Below are 16,498 nucleotides of genomic sequence, written 5' to 3' on the forward strand. Positions count from 1 at the left end.
GACTGTCACATGTATGGTACCGTTAAAAAAAATGTGTATGTTTTACAGGAAAATGAAATATTACACATGCTTGAAATTATATAAGTGGTGGAACGTAAGCGAAAAAGCAACGTAATGCATATATACATATATACACATGCTGAAAAATAGAACTAAACAAATGCAAACAAAGAAGGAGAATGTTATAAAGCTCACAAACACGTAGGTTATTGTTAAAAAAATAAAAAATAAAAAAGTTTTTAATTGTTAAAGATTCTTCAAATGCAATAATTTTGAACGCGTCTTCATAGTGGAGCCTACGAATCCGAACTGTTGTCCGAATTAATGTCAAATAACTTCAACATGCATATCAATACTGTCATCATCAGTATGTTCTTCAATAAAAGATGAAATATCAGAGGACGACGTGACTGCTTCACATTGTGATATAATATCCTCCGGTACTAATGACGTATTATCATCAAGCATGCAATTTCTACTATTAGAACTACTTTGTAAATGTAATAAGATATTTTTTTCGAATCGTAAGAGGCACTGTTTTTATCAAAAGATTCAGATTATAAGTGGCATCGTGCATTCGCAAAACGGAAAAGAAGTTTTCCAAACAATCAGTCTTGAGCCACGAAGTCATTAAAAACGTAATTCCTTCTTCTTCTAAATCGTTCCACAGTTGCAAAGTAACACTTACAAATTGTCGTAATCCCAAAAAACAAGGAGGTGCTTTGAAACCTTTTGGTGAAACAACAAACCAATTTCCCGTATTATATAATTGTTTTCCTAAATTACTTGCTACGTTAGAGCAAAATCGCCAAAACGCACACTTGTTTGGATTAGGATCACGAGGCATTTACTATTTAAATTATCGAACAAATCATTCAACGTCTCAGAGAAAGTAGCCGTGTATTGAATCGTTCTTGTTTGTATGTGACCCGTTAATGAAGCAATAAAAAATGCAGATGACAGCTTCTGACTCAAGACTTAGAGAGCAAACTCACATTTCATTTTATCGAAAGAATTTAGTAGCATGTCTGATAATTTTTTTTCTTTTTTTTTTTTATAATTTATAGTGTAGTTTTATTTTTTTCGAAATTCCACAAGGAAACTACATCAGACCTAAGAAACTAAAGAAGCCTAAGATCCACTAATTAAAAAATTATTTTTTTAACCAATTTTTCTGACCATTCCTTATAAAAAAAGGCTTTATAATAGAAAATCGATCATCTGCTATGTCTTCGGAAAATGCCAGATCAAATATCTATTTTCCCGAACCACCGAATAATTGTTGATGGATCCGGTAAATGGAAACGAAAGGCAGCATTGTATTGTACAAAGCTGGCGAGCTAATACATTGTCATATACATTTTTGTTCATTCCGCGTGAAAGTTCTTTAAGAAGATTTAAACAGTAACATCATTATGAAAGTTAAAAAAAAACTGAATACTTTTCTTGCGATTGCTTTCTTCAAGCATGCTAGCGGCCCATATTCGGACCATATAGCGGACCATAAAGAAAGTTCCAGGATTTAACACGTTGACGCCGATATTCAGGGTTTTCTCTGTAAGGCGGCGCCCAAATGCACGACTTGCTTCGTGGGGTGGCGCAGCATCAGATTAAACTGTTTAACACGATTTTTGCGCAGCAATATCAGTTATTGAGAAAATCGATTTTGGAAAAAATCGCAATTTTTCAACTTTATCCTCGATTTATAGCAAAATTACAAAAGCTATACGATTCCAGTTGGGTTCAATGAATTCTGTGGAGTTCAACTAATACATTGATACACAATACATAATACATTGATATACAATAGTTTGGTAATATCAATTTCCATATATTTGTAAATGTTAAGTAAAGCTGACGGGACCAGCTTTGGCCCTAATTTTAGAGTACTCCTTTCGATTTTTCTCAAAAAATAGAGGTCCCACGCGAAATCTGACGCAATTCTGTGAACATTTTTTTGTGAGAAACGTTCATAGCGCGAATCAAAAAATTTGTCAATTCCGTACAGGAAAAAAAAATAGTCATGCATGTACGTCGGAGAATAGTGAAAACACATGCGCATGATGTAGTAATGACATTGATAGGTGAATTATTATTTGAAGGCCGTATACTATTTACCGATAGCTTTTATACTAGTGTCCCTTTGGCCGAGGAACTTCTGCAAAAAGGAACATTTATTTGTGGCACTATAAATATAAATAAAAAATTTCCACCGCCGCAGACAAAACAGAAACAGAAACAGCGGCGGGGTGGCTTTATGAGCTTACAAAATCGGAGCGAGGTTAAATTTTTAAAATGGACTGATAAAGGGCCAGTACGTATACTAGCTACTTCCAAAAATTACAGGTGTGTTATTGTTTAGGAGAAAACTAGTAAATTAAAGCCAGACGCTGTTTTTTTTTTTTTTTTTATAATGATGCAAATAGAGGGTTGATTTAACCGATCAGATGTCATCCTATTATAGTTGTTTGCGCAGAACCGTAAATGGTATATTCTATATCGAAAATGGTATAGAAAAATTGTAATAGAATTAATATGTGGGACTTGCCTCGTAAATGCGTGGTATGTACATAGAAAATGGGGTACTAAAAGTATTAAAATTTTAAAATTTCGCAAAAAAATTATTGATTTAAGTACAGTGAATCCCCATAGAGAAGAAATGCCAAGTGAAAATGAAGTACTGCCCAAAAAACATTCACATTTTCTGCAGTTGTACCAAGGGCCCGCGAGAAGAACGAGACGGCAGTGTAAACAATGTTTATAAACATATATGCATATAAACGCATTTCTAGAATAAAAGGTAGAGAGTATGCCGCGAATAAAGCCAAAAAAGTAACAACATATTGTGATCGTGGTAAGGGCCAGCCGGCACTCTGTCTAACATTGTTTTAAAAAATTGCATTAAAAAAGTAATTAATTATGTTAAGTTTATAATATTGAATTGTTATGTTTTTACTATTGAATGTCTGTTGTAAGGTTGAGATAAAATAACCTATTTTGTACTACCTATTTTGTGAAATACAGGTGTGACTACCGCGATGCACGCCGCCTCACGGAACAGATACGTGTGACCCATCGGTGATGCAACGTGTTAATGAAAATATCTTTTTTCATTGTTATCGACTAGTTAATTGTTTGTGACAAGCAAATTTAAACAGATTCATGAAACTCTTCCAACGACGATTCACATAATTTATTGCTTGCTGATTAATATGTTAATTTTTATCATTTGAACAGATATGGAGCCACTGTCGTGGAACCAATGTTTGTTCGGAAAGGTTCTTGGGTAAATTAATTTATTACCTGTGTTAATCGGATCTAACGGAGACGTCTAATCGAACTTGTTGCAGGTAGAACATGAAGTAAGGTAATGGAAGGTCATTAGAAATGCGAAGTATGCGTTTGAAACTCGTGAGAAATTGAGCGTCATTGTTCAAAGAAATAAAGATGCGAAAAATAGGTTGTAGAAAGAAATATAATGAGTTTACAGAAAAAAATTTCGATTGATTATGCTTTAATAAAAATTATAAAATTTTGGTATAAGAAGGACGTAGGTACAACTGCGGAGTGGCGGTATTGACCGCATGCGGTGACGCCTGCGAACAGGTCTAAAATTGAAATTGCGCCTTAAATCTGCTAGCACCTACATTATCGAAACAGTAGTTTTTAAATTAACGCAGAACGATGATTTTTTGTTAAATCTAAAGTAGCTTGATGAGATATTAACAAATATCATAATCAATTCTATAAAAAATTATATTCAAGCCCAAAATTTTCAATTTTTTGATTTCATACTTTGTATATTATAGTGATCCGAGTCTGTTTCTGAATTGTAGCAAATTGCTCTCCGTTTTCTATTTTGTAGCGACATTTTCAGGTTGAGGATTCTAAAAAATTATAAAGATATGGATCGGCATGTTAACACTTTACCGACTAATAGCCAATTAATCGGTTTTTGTCGCCGACGCTTACTGACCGATAGCCTATTAATCGGCTTTTTGTCACCGACAATTTTTCTCATTATTTGAGCAGTAATTTGTTATTTAGTACTAAGGTACTTTGCTCAGTTGCGTCAGTTGCGTTGCTTTGTAAGCTCCCACAGTTTTATACCAATTTGAAAAACTTACCGTTCACGATGATCGAAAAGAATGGTATTGAAGAGTCTAAAATGAAACAGAGCCAGCGCCAGGGAGAATCTGCGCCTGAGCTGCCGGTCGGACGTGCATATGCTGTCGAACCGCTAGCGGTCAGTAAAGTATTAAAAAGAGTATCTAATAATGGCATATTTATTTTAACGGAAAGCAGCATATCTGACACTGATGTATCAGAAACAAAGACTATATATTCTGCCTGTATATTGTTAATACTGTTACAAAACGTTGCGAGGACAAAAGAAGTGTGAAGACAAATGAAATAAATCATTTAGTTCAAACGGTGAGCGAATGAGTCAATAGAGTGAGCCACTATAGAGGCTCGTCGTAATATAAGATGACATCCACGAAAGCCAGTATAGTGGTGCGTCATAACTAAGAGGTTAATAAACTTATTGTTAAATGAATCCGCGGAGTATTTTTTTGGCACCCTACACGTCCTATCACCTTACATGTATCACCAATGGAGCCTAAAGAAACCTGAATTTTTCAATCGATTCATTGTTTTACATTTCGCTCGTAATTGCAAGTGAAGAATATTATATTTATTCTTCTCTTGCTTTAATTGTTCTTCAATTTCCATTAACCGGCTATCCTGCACATTGGGGTTTTTCGTTAGTGAACTGCTTTGAATATTACAATTTTCGTCACTCGTATCTATATCTTCGCATAAAAACATTTTAGGTACGACATCTTTTCGCAATAAACCCGATGCGTGAAAAATACTTTTTACAAAATTCCGACTACATATATATCTTTCTACAATTCTGTAGTATTCATTTCCACCCAATTATCTGAATCACAATCAACCAACCACGTTATGTATCTATCACTATCATTCACTAGGAAACAATAAAACTGGTGGTGTTCGTTGTATTATGGTTTGTTAATTCGCAATTGGAATACATGTATTTCTTATAATGTGTTTCATAATGTTACTCTGAACTAAATAAGCGAGCAAAATTATATAAAATTATGCACTATACGTTCTGCACTACATATTATAACAAAATTTTAAGTGCACAATAAACATTTAATATATACACATAATGTATAAAAAGCAAGCGATAAATAGCAATTAATTTTTAATAAATAGCAATTCCGCGAAGACTGCCAACCACTATTCTCATTAACTAAATCTGAATGTTTGTTCTCAATTGTAATTATGTTGACCATTGATTTAATTATAATTCCTACCGCTCCAGTAGCGCTGGTATCTTATTTTATATTAAACCGATAACGTTGTATGTGACACGGAAATGATATGGGGGTTAGGTGACCCCAAAACGTAGGATACGAAAAGTTATTAAATGTCATGTCTATTCCTTTAATACCTTGTCAGTACTTGTATATAGCTATCTGTCTTGATAAAAGATTCGAAGAGTGAAAGAAAGAGAGAGAGAGAGAGAGAGAGAGAGAGAGAGAGATAACTGACGATGATTGACGATTGTTTTATTTTTTAAATGTAAAGCAAGTATAGTGATCAAGAGTATCACGATACTCAATAATATTTAACTTTATGATCGAACTTAAAAGTAGTTTGTTTTACTTTATGCTGATGGTAATTATTAGAATGATTCATTATAAATGCAGACAAGGTTTCTATCCATCTAGTAATGTAAAACGTTTCGAAGTACCTGAAAATAAAGTGGCATGGAACATTAAATATTCAGAATATAAGCCAATTGAATATACCGCTCCGAGCCTCAAGGGAAAACCATGGGCAGATTTGGAAATTGATGATATTTCATTTCAACCAAAATGGAATGCTGTTGATGGTAAACAATTCATAAAAGCTTTACATTAAAAATATTTAAGTTTATTGAAGCTACATATTTGATCAATGACTATAAAAATTTTACTCTGTGCATTATAATATTTTTAAATATGTATTAATTTATTGTCAACAGGAAATGTGAATCGTAAGAGTTTTACAAATGACTATGATATAAATGAAGATGGTTATCCTTTAAATCCCATTGGTCGTACTGGTATCATAGGACGTGGTCTCTTAGGACGATGGGGACCAAATCATGCAGCAGATCCAATTGTGACCCGTTGGAAACAGGATATTACAGGTGTAACAGAAATAAACAAAGATACAAATAAACCAATTTTGGAATTCGTTGCTATACAAAGACAAGATTCTGGAGAATGGGCTATTCCTGGTGGAATGGTTGATCCAGGTGAAACAGTCTCAAGAACTTTAAAAAGAGAATTCATGGAAGAAGCCATGAATTCTCTAAAAAGGGATAGAGCAGAAAATGAAGAATTAGAAAAATCTATGAGAAAATTTTTTGAACAGGGAGAAGAAATTTATAAAGGATATGTAGATGATCCTAGAAATACGGATAATGCTTGGATGGAAACTGTAGCTTTAAATTTTCATGATCATGATAATAATGTTCTTGGAAATATAAAGCTAGTGGCTGGTGATGATGCACTTAATGTACAATGGATGGATATTGATAGAAATTTGAACTTATATGCTAATCATAGTGAGTTTATCAGAAAAACAGCAGAAAAACGTAACGCACATTGGTAAAAATATTAAAATTTTTAGTAAATAGAACGTGCATGATTATTTTCATGTTTTATTATATTGAAGATTACAAAAATTGATCGAGAACGCTTATATACATACAGGAAAATGTGACAATTTGTATGTATCAATTTGTAGAAAAAGAATAAAATCACATATTATAAAATGAAAACAATATAATAAAATATTATAAAATGAAAACAATAATATATAATAATATATAATATATGATAATTATTATAAACTCATTTCATTTGCTGTGCCAACCATGCACATGTGTTCCATAAAACAGAATTAGTTGATAACATGTTATATTCTAAATATACATGTACAATGTATATATTCATCATAGATAATAACGTATATTTTAAAAGCCTGTAAATTGAAGTATCGTTAAAAACTTTATATCTCCACATTAAACTAAGTATCTTACCAAAAATAAGTCATAAAAAGGAGATATTTGTTTATAAATATGAGTTTATATAATATAAATGGAAAAAGATATAAATATAATATAAATGGTATACATACAAATACTTTTATATGTACGATACTTCCAGATCACAAATTTTATTTCATGAATGTCTTAAAACAACTCTTGGCAGGATGTTTTACTAAATAAATATTTTTTTAAAAATACTGTATATCCTGAATAGATCTTGTTATACAATTAGTCAATTAATATTTTTATCTTTAATCTTGATAATTCATAATATAATTGACGTAAACGTTATAAAAAAAAATGTATATAGCATATCTCAAATACGCGAAGCATTTCATTATTACTTTTAATAATTTTGCTACATTCTAACATGTCACATTACAATTATTTGACTCCACAGAAACAGGTAATATATTTCGTTTACTTAACCCAAAAATATTGAAAACTAATTCTATACAATTCGTACATTCTACCATGGTTTGCTTATAATCAGAATCTTCCAAAAATTCTGCTTCTGATTGTGTATATAATACATTATTATAATTAATTAGCTTTCTAAGAATATGATTCATATCCTCATTATTTCGCATATACTGTAAGATATTTGTACACTCATTCGGAAGAATTGCATCAATTTCTTTTCGTTTAACTTGGTAATGATGTTTCTCTAAATCTAGCGCATGTTGCGCTTGTCTTTGTCCTAACTTTGCTGCTTTAATAAAATAACTTCGAGCTCTATCAATATCTACTGTAAAACCACCTCTGCCTTGAGCATGAAAAACTCCTAAATTATATATAGCATCTGCATGACCTCGTTCTGCTGCATCGTTATAATGTTTGGCAGCCTAAAAAAAGAAAAAAATATAAAATTTAATAAGATGTAGAATTTTGTATTCTTTATGTAACAACTTATAATTTCCATACTAAAATATGTATTACTTTTAACATATTATACCTGTGTGTGATCAACCAATGTTCCAAGTCCTAATTCGTGACACAGTCCTAAATTGAACATACTAGCAGCAGATGATAAACTTGCACCGGCAGTAAAATGTTTTATAGCATCTTTATAACGTCTCTCTTCTAAAGCTTTCAAGCCATATTGAAGTTCAAATTCAGCCACTGTTAATTTATGAGTATTGGCAAATTCTTTGGTAGCTTCTTTTAAAGCCTGAGAATGTATAAAGAATAAAAAACCTTCTCAAAAAGATTTTTTTAAATTTTAGATAGGTTTCTAATCAAGATTGAAAAAGCTGAAAACAATTAATTTTGAAATAACCAAAATTATAGTCATGGCAAATAAAATTTATGAAAGTTTGTTACTTTTAGAATAAAATTTCAATATTAAGTCAATAAAAATATGTTTTGGAAAGGAGATATACCAAAAAATTTATCAAAGTCTTATATCCGTTATGTTTTGCTTTTTTATAATTTTACATATTATATTATTAAACAATGATTTACAATTAAATATTAAAAAAATTATTTATTAAACCACTGATTATAAATATTCAAAGGAACCTTAGTAAAGTACTGAAATCATAATGAAATCTCATATATATATTTAATATTAAGCAAATTAAAGTTTTATTATAAATTTGTATGAAATAAATATAGAGACCATTAAGAATTACAATATATGATATAATGTCTAAATGTAAATATTATTTTAATTGAAGAATGTTATCTGCTCTCTATTATACATTTTTTTGTCATTAATTAGAATGCCTGCAGAATAACATTGTCACCTCTTCAATGGTGATAGGCCCATATGGCTTTTCTGGTTTCCATTCTGCTTCATTGTTTTCTTGAGCATGTATTTTATTATTGATGATACAATTAATAATAGGTAAAATGTGTTTTGGTTTTAAATTTAATACTTGATCAAGTAAATAAGAAGTATGTACTTCTGGAACTTGTAATAGTTTGTTTTTTAAGGAATCAACTTTTTCTTTTTCAAAGAACCTTCTGCGAAGACATAATGTTTGGCATACCACCCATCCAACAGCTAATACACTTGTCTATTAAAAAAATTACCATATTATTTATTTAGAAAATAAAAGTAATTTAATTATTGCTATTAACATAATAAAATTAAATGTTATAAGAAAAGCATATTTACTAAAATATAATTTGAAATTTTGAATGCGATTTCTATAAAAGTTTAGACTTAATTGTAATTTAATATAAAGAACATCGATAAAGAAAGGGAGAAATGAAAACAAAGCTAAATATATATTCGGCAAAAATCTAAATATAAAATATATCACAAAGTGGAATTTTACATATATAATTTTAAAAAGAGTTTTAAGTTTTTCTAAAAGAATATATTAGATAAGAGGATTATAGATAAGAAAAACAAACAGAAGGGTGCAATTTACCCATCCTATAGCTTCTGACCAAGTGTATTTTGTATTCCATTTGGAATCATGATCTTTGTTTTTTGTACCACTAGCTTTCGTTGATCCACAAAATTCTTTGTTAAAAACAGGAAAAGATGGTAGTAACAATTTATGATTACACGTCAAATTGACTTTTGCCTCATTTTTTGTATTCGATTCTTGAGGCGTTTGACAATAAACGTTTGTACGACATGCACGTCGTTCCAGAGTTTCACGAATACCACGAGCTACAAATTTCCACATCGTGCCAGTTGATTATGATACAGAAAGTATTAAAATTTTTAAAAGTTGTAATGTTTAAAAGCTTCTATCTACATACATCTGCATCGCATGAGAAAAAGCGATACACTAATGTAAAAGTAATTTGTAAAACTGACAGTCGAATCACTAATACTATACTATGAATATGATCGCGGCCTTATTGTGTCTTCAATATGTAGCGCCACTATCGTTCGACTGATCTACTTCACCCTCCTGTACTCCCTTTTACTTTTGCACGTTTTGTCATTGTGTCCACTAGTGCAAAGTGTTGAGTGTTGCGAGTGCTAAAACTAATATGGTCACAATGAAGTCGTTTCACGTAACACCGCAGGATCTCGTGTCCTTAGTATCCTTAGTATGTACGTGGTTATTCACTTATCTTGAAACTGGCGCTCGTGAGAACATATGAGAGTAGCAATAGTGTAACATGTACGCTTACTACTATAATCAAACGTCGCTCGCCATCTATGAGCTGTTACTAGAGGCATCATTAGGCTAGAACACATAACGGTTTGATCGCCGACAAAGGACTTTAAATTTGACGTCACAATAAGGAGAAAACGATAGCTGAGAAAGCGAGCCTTGCGTTTTCGCTTGACGATTTTATGTTTCTGCGCTCTCCCGAAGCTTCCAAGCAAACAAGCGCACCTAATTCTTTTCCTACACTTAATTTGTTTTCTTTTAATAACTGATACCTTGAATTATGCTTACCTGAAATGTAATTAGAACGTAATTTTTTTTTATTTAAAATTGTGTTCAAGTGCCAAAATTATTAGCGAATTACAATGAAAATTTTCACATTCTTATAAACATTGAAGTCTTCTTTTTATCATTGGGTAATTTTCATTTTTAACGTATTAAACATTTTCTTCTATGTCGTATTTCAAAATTTCTTAACGATCATTTTCTACAAATTGGCCACTATCATATGTTCTTATGAGCGTGGATTCCGAGTTAAACGAGTAACCCTGTACTATATATAAGAAGGTCGAATTCTAGAATCTTTTCTATAAATTGCACGCGCAATCGCTCTAAGTGCATTTTAAGAGTAATATGTTTGGGAATATTACTACGTCATGCATTATATTCTTAAATATAAATTTTTAAATAAACAACTGCTTTCTTCCACCTTTGTCGAAATTAAATATTAATAAATTATTAGTCTAAAAATGTCAAGTTACATTTATTGCAATATTAAATCATTTACATGGAAGTCTTCATTTTTGCTGTGTTTAAAAAGATAGTATAAAAAGAAAATGATATAAGAAAAAAGTATCTGTGAGAAAGTGAAACATATTTCTTAAGAACATTATGTATTGTAATGAAATAGTTCAGAATATCTTTACAATTCTATTTTTGTAGTGTATATGTGTAATAATAAGAATCTCATGATACATTTTAAATATATAGTTGAACACTAACGTGCTGAGATCCTTTTACAACCTTTTACTATTCATTCCATAATTTTGTTTGAAATAAAAATTATTTGTGTTTAAAGAAGTATTTATAGCTACTTTTATCAAATGCAATTAATCATACTATATTTTCATATATCATACATATAGTGCTCTGTGTACAGTATGAATATCTTAGTGGTTGATTTTAAAAACTAAATGCCTCATAAATATTTGCTCCAAGTGTCTTAAGTTCGTTATTTGTTATAAGACGTTGTAACAAATCGCTTTGAAAATCTTTTAATGTTGGTTTATCTGGTACTTGTCCATTTATAATTGGTATTATTTTAGCCATTGGCATGGATACCTTATTAATATTTATAAACGCATTTGAATCATACTTTGTGTTTATGCTAGTTTGACTCGATGTTCCTGGTACTGAAACACCATTCTGAATAGTTTTACCATTTTCTACTATAGGAGAAGCAATAAAGAATGCAGAAATGTGGTCCACTAGCAAACTAAATCCGCTTCTAATACTACTTTGTGTTAAATTTTGTACTTCTTCACTTTCTAGAAGATCCAATGTTTCATTGAATAATTTTAATAATATAGGTGTTTGTTCTGTCTCACAATTTGATAATAGCATATATTCAGCAAGATTTTTTACAGGGTCTTTTGAACTGTCTGCAGAAAGAGAAGATGTTAAAGCCCAGTATATTTCTTCTATGTCTCTTAAAGTCAATTCTTCTTTCAAACAAATTGATGCTGTTATTTCTGCCACCTTGTCTTTTATGAGTAAACCCAATTTTTTAATTCCTTTGTATATAAAGTGACTTGAAAGTGACATATATTTTGTTTGTACAACATTTTCTGTTGTTGTACCATTAGAATTCTGAATATCCTTGTATACATGACCGCCCATTACATTAAATTGAATTCTTATTAAAGTTGCTAACATAGCATATGAATAAACTACTAAGGCAGATCTAGCAATTGCTAAAACTTTTAATTCATTCCAACATGTTACTTTATCAGGACAACCATTTCTAAGTTTATTTACAACAGCATTAGTATCCAAAACTTTTATTATAGAATCTTTTAAAGTTAATGTAAGAGACATTATCATCTGACTGCAAGTTCTTTCATTACATTCAAAATATTGACGTCGCTTTGATCTGTCCAGCATATCTTTTATCTCTTTCTCTTGCCATTCTCGAAGTCTACGTGCTGTATATCTGACAAAAATAACACCACCAACTACGATACCTCCCAATATAAACTTTCGTCTATGCCGATTCACAAATCCACGAAGACTTGAAAACATTTTTTTTACATAAATTGTATAAAATGTTGCTTATAAAATGTTATATATCATAAATAGTAACAATATTTTTGCTCAATTAACTATGAAAATGTCTTAATCATGAAATAATTTATTGCACATCCACTTCTGCAGGATTAGTTAAAACTGTATTTCTCGATCTATATGCAATAAAGTTACTTGTATCGATAAACCTCTCTACACAATTCACAATACAACTTCGATTAGTTGAACTCAAGGAACTACCAGGTGTTCCAATACAGAGTTGCCAGCAAATATCAGTTAAGTTAAATGTCAGTCTCTGAAAATAAAAAGATTGTCTTTACATATATTTGCAATAATATATTGCAATTTCTTTTTCAAAATATTTTTGTATTTATAAATCAACTAACTAATCTCCATACTTAACACATAAAATTAACATACTGTTAAAAGACATTATTTTGGATATAATTTTATATTCAGTGCAAAAGAAAACAACTATTGTTACATACGATATAAAAGTCAATGAGTAGTCTGCTTATTCTTTACATTGTAATGTTTGATGATAGATATTACTCTCAATATTCCTAATTCCGGAATTATATTAATTAAAAATTATTGTACGGAACATTAAAATGACTTAAAAGAGAAATATTCATTTGTAAACTAACCTGAAATTGTTGATTTTTACTTTCTCGCTCAATGAAGGTTTGTAGTTGCTCGTCGACCGTACCTTTCGATCTTTGATCCTTCATAAACGTCATTCTTTAATTCTCACCGTACTTTTTTTTAAAGCTGAAATGATCGTATATGACCATTATACTATTATTATAATACCGAAACTTATTTTAATTTTCACTTACTAAAAAAATGAACTTAGTCAGGACAAATTAATAATAATAAATTAACAATAATGATAAAATTCAAGGTTAGTATTAAGCTTTGTATTTATGAATTTAAATTATTTGATAGAATCAGATAGAATCAAGAAAATGCAATTTATAATGTGACGGACTTCAGATGTGTGCCGTGCCAACTTCAGTCAGTTACCTTTAAAATCCGCTCATAGTCCACCGATTAAACGATTTTTAAAACTTACTTATAATTTAGAAGCCAGGAAGAATATTTAAATAAAACTAGTCTCAATTAATTCTTTAGGTTCCAAATTTTTATTTGAACCTTCAAAAGTTCAAGAATTCTGCTAGAAGTCAACAAATTTATTTTTTTTAATTGTCACGTATCAATTAGTTCTATCTTTTCACCACTAGATGATGATAAGATACAACTGATTAAATCTTATACATATTTTTTAAATAGTATATTAGGTAATCTATTTATACATCCAATCAGTACTAAACCCTTACAGATTATACAATGTATTATTTATATATACGGTAAATTATAAATCTGATCTAACACCAAATCCAGGTCCTGGTGGTGGTGATGTCAATGATGTTAAACCAGATGCCGGATCTGCTGCAAATCTAGGAGAATTTTGTGGTCCTGGTGGCGGTCTTTCACCTTTTTTAAATGCATTTATTATAGCAGTAGCACTTTCAGGTGTTAAATCTTCCTGTAAGAGATACTGATATTACTTATATTTATTTTATGGATATTCAATTTATTTTAAGGCGTATCCTGGATTTAAAATCAAATTAGGATTATCTAGTTGGAGCTATGAAATATTTTTTAAAATTATACTTACATAGTAATCATCATTAACTTGAAACATTGGTGCATTAGCACAAGCACCAAGACATTCTACTTCAGAAATAGTAAATAGTTTATCTGCAGACATTTCTCCAACTTTACAATTTGTAGCTTTAATTACAGCTTCCACAATAGAATCGGAATCTCGTAACCAACATGGAGTACAGGTACAAATTTGTACATGATATTTTCCCATTGGTCTTCTATTGAACATTGTATAAAATGTTGCAACTTCATAGACTCGCATGTGAGGGACATCTAATATTTCTGCCACTTTGTGCATAGCAGAAATAGGTAACCATCCATGTTGACGTTGAGCCAGATCTAACAGAGGTATCATCGCACCACGTTTATGACCTTCAGGATAAATTTTTAAAAGAGCTGCGATGCGTTTCTTGTTTGCTTCATTGAATTCAAATGGTATATTTGGATTATCAACTTCACTATCTCTATGCTATTCAATATAAAATCAATTAGCATCGGTGCAAAACATTCATTAATTTCATATTTATATAATAATACATACAATAAATAACTGATCTGAGATGCGAATGGTTGAAGTATATAATCCTCTAGCGTTCTTGCAATTCTGTTTGGTCAAAAAAAGTAAATTAATACAAATTATTTAAAAGAATTTATTAGATGTCAGATAACTATACTTTGTGATCTGTGAAGTATTTAAAATACAATATGTTTAAAACAATGAAAAAAATTACATTACCTACTTACATTACATACTTGTTTCACAGAATGTTTTTATTTTCAGAAGAAAAAGGAAAACATTTTATCAAAGTTAATTTAATTAAATTAGGATTCCGAAATATAACTTAAAATATTTATTAAATAATAATGAAGCATTTGAAAAAATTTGGACCATATAAATAGATATGTGCATATGGATAGTAATATATTTTTCATAATAAGAATAGTATTAATAGCATAAATAAAACTTAAAATTATTTGACATTGGTTATTAAAATTCTTTAATATTTTTAAGTAGTTACTTTAAACGAGTAAAGATAAGGAAAACTAATTTCATGATATCGTTTTAAATGTATTTTATTACTGTAAAATATGCGGTAAATTTATATAAATAAACAAAATTATATAAGATTATGAAAGAGGTTATGACACTAGGAATTAGGCTATACAGTATTAGGCTATACAAAACTTACGGCAAGAGCATGAATTATACGCAAAGGTAAAAACATGGTTTTAAGATTATTGTATATTTATTGTTAACAGTTGTTCGCTTCACTTTTTTGTTTCTACGAAATAAATATTTAAATCGCAATTTAAGATAAATCACATTTCTTCGTTTAGAGCGTCACCTATTGGGGCGATTTAAAATTAAAAATTGCCATTTTCAAATTAGCGCTAATTTTAAATCATCACATGTGCATATACGTATATAATAAGTGAGAATAACAATTGTATCGTAATTTGTATTGGAATTAGTATCAAACGTAAGAAAAATTGAGAATAATATCTGAACATGACAAAAAATAGAAAATAAAAAATACATATAAAATAATTCCAATGAAATTACGAGAATTACTTATTACAATATTATGCAATTACTAATTAAGTTGTATTTATGTTCCTAAATTAGACCAAAGGCTGACTTATAATTCGAATCAGAAGTATAAACACAAAATAAAAATTACCACCTAATGACAAAATCCGCAATCACTTAGTTGCCAACTCAATAGAAATATTTATCTTTCTACGATTTCACTTTTCTCCTAAGTACAAACGCGCTTTTCTTTGTTGACGTTAGGTACATGTTATGTATCATTTCGCTTAGCAATTGCAAAAGTGCTTGTAATAAATTTAAACGAATAGCTACATACTGTTCTTTCATCAATATATTGTTATGTATTTTTATTTAAAATTTTTGATAAATCCTATGTTTTGTTGATGTACAAATATACTCCTGGGCAAAGAGATAGCCCAGGTGTGCTATCTTTAATTTCTCAATGACGCGTGCAAAATTTTTCGTTTGTAACGTATAATATCAAAACATTATGAGCTAGGAATATGCGGTTCGTTGAAAATAATTAAAAATATTATGAGGTTTAGTGTGTAACAAAAAAAAATTGTTTTATTTTAAGAACGAAATGATAGCACATGTACAATAAGAAAATAATAATCAACATAAATTGTAACTAACAATAATTACTTATCAAACATATATACTTATTTAATAATAGGCACATCCCCCTTTATTTTCTGTTACTTCTATTGTACGATTTGCTATCGATTTATATAGTTTCTGGATATAATTTTG

The 16,498-nt window shown here is 30.0% G+C and overlaps 5 protein-coding genes across 5 annotated transcripts; 1 reads left to right on the forward strand and 4 right to left on the reverse strand.

Annotated features, from left to right (window-relative positions):
* Positions 1-5,397: 5,397 nt before the first annotated feature.
* LOC139988657 (ADP-ribose pyrophosphatase, mitochondrial) lies at positions 5,398-6,769 on the forward strand. Its single transcript, XM_072006324.1, has 2 exons — positions 5,398-5,929; positions 6,062-6,769. Exons 1-2 carry the CDS (start codon positions 5,671-5,673, stop codon positions 6,694-6,696), a joined length of 894 nt encoding a protein of 297 aa, XP_071862425.1. The 5' UTR covers positions 5,398-5,670; the 3' UTR covers positions 6,697-6,769.
* A 696-nt stretch (positions 6,770-7,465) lies between these two features.
* Positions 7,466-10,368, reverse strand: LOC139988653 (uncharacterized). The gene is made up of 4 exons (XM_072006318.1): positions 9,517-10,368; positions 8,884-9,156; positions 8,091-8,306; positions 7,466-7,980 (listed from the first exon to the last, which is right to left on the reverse strand). Exons 1-4 carry the CDS (start codon positions 9,778-9,780, stop codon positions 7,501-7,503), a joined length of 1,233 nt encoding a protein of 410 aa, XP_071862419.1. The 5' UTR covers positions 9,781-10,368; the 3' UTR covers positions 7,466-7,500.
* A 726-nt stretch (positions 10,369-11,094) lies between these two features.
* Positions 11,095-12,519, reverse strand: Pex3 (peroxisomal biogenesis factor 3). Its single transcript, XM_072006319.2, has one exon. The coding sequence runs from the start codon at positions 12,517-12,519 to the stop codon at positions 11,401-11,403; it is 1,119 nt and encodes a 372-aa protein (XP_071862420.1). The 3' UTR covers positions 11,095-11,400.
* A 93-nt stretch (positions 12,520-12,612) lies between these two features.
* Positions 12,613-13,515, reverse strand: LOC141445789 (mitochondrial import inner membrane translocase subunit Tim8 A-like). Its single transcript, XM_074111817.1, has 3 exons — positions 13,362-13,515; positions 13,170-13,293; positions 12,613-12,817 (listed from the first exon to the last, which is right to left on the reverse strand). Exons 2-3 carry the CDS (start codon positions 13,260-13,262, stop codon positions 12,629-12,631), a joined length of 282 nt encoding a protein of 93 aa, XP_073967918.1. The 5' UTR covers positions 13,263-13,293; positions 13,362-13,515; the 3' UTR covers positions 12,613-12,628.
* A 129-nt stretch (positions 13,516-13,644) lies between these two features.
* Nd-24 (NADH dehydrogenase ubiquinone) lies at positions 13,645-15,552 on the reverse strand. Its single transcript, XM_072006327.1, has 4 exons — positions 15,384-15,552; positions 14,735-14,797; positions 14,204-14,662; positions 13,645-14,071 (listed from the first exon to the last, which is right to left on the reverse strand). The coding sequence occupies exons 1-4, from the start codon at positions 15,417-15,419 to the stop codon at positions 13,898-13,900; spliced, it is 732 nt and encodes a 243-aa protein (XP_071862428.1). The 5' UTR covers positions 15,420-15,552; the 3' UTR covers positions 13,645-13,897.
* Positions 15,553-16,498: the final 946 nt, after the last annotated feature.

The sequence above is a fragment of the Bombus fervidus genome, chromosome 7 (assembly GCF_041682495.2).
Source record: "Bombus fervidus isolate BK054 chromosome 7, iyBomFerv1, whole genome shotgun sequence".
Classification (NCBI taxonomy): domain Eukaryota; kingdom Metazoa; phylum Arthropoda; class Insecta; order Hymenoptera; family Apidae; genus Bombus; species Bombus fervidus.

Excerpts from the sequence above, each read along its gene's own strand:
- Pex3 (XM_072006319.2), bottom strand. The coding sequence starts at position 12,519 with ATGTTTTCAAGTCTTCGTGGATTTGTGAATCGGCATAGACGAAAGTTT.
- Nd-24 (XM_072006327.1), bottom strand. The coding sequence starts at position 15,419 with ATGTTTTTACCTTTGCGTATAATTCATGCTCTTGCC. Across the intron at positions 14,663-14,734 it reads TCTCAGATCAGTTATTTATT|CATAGAGATAGTGAAGTTGA; the intron begins GTATGTATTATT and ends TATATTGAATAG. Across the intron at positions 14,072-14,203 it reads AAGTTAATGATGATTACTAT|GAAGATTTAACACCTGAAAG; the intron begins GTAAGTATAATT and ends TATCTCTTACAG.
- LOC139988653 (XM_072006318.1), bottom strand. The coding sequence starts at position 9,780 with ATGTGGAAATTTGTAGCTCGTGGTATTCGTGAAACTCTGGAACGACGT. Across the intron at positions 9,157-9,516 it reads GGTCAGAAGCTATAGGATGG|ACAAGTGTATTAGCTGTTGG; the intron begins GTAAATTGCACC and ends TTTTTTTAATAG. Across the intron at positions 7,981-8,090 it reads CATTGGTTGATCACACACAG|GCTGCCAAACATTATAACGA; the intron begins GTATAATATGTT and ends TTCTTTTTTTAG.
- LOC141445789 (XM_074111817.1), bottom strand. The coding sequence starts at position 13,262 with ATGACGTTTATGAAGGATCAAAGATCGAAAGGTACGGTCGACGAGCAA. Across the intron at positions 12,818-13,169 it reads GTAAAAATCAACAATTTCAG|AGACTGACATTTAACTTAAC; the intron begins GTTAGTTTACAA and ends TTTTATTTTCAG.
- LOC139988657 (XM_072006324.1), top strand. The coding sequence starts at position 5,671 with ATGATCGAACTTAAAAGTAGTTTGTTTTACTTTATGCTGATGGTAATT. Across the intron at positions 5,930-6,061 it reads AAAATGGAATGCTGTTGATG|GAAATGTGAATCGTAAGAGT; the intron begins GTAAACAATTCA and ends TATTGTCAACAG.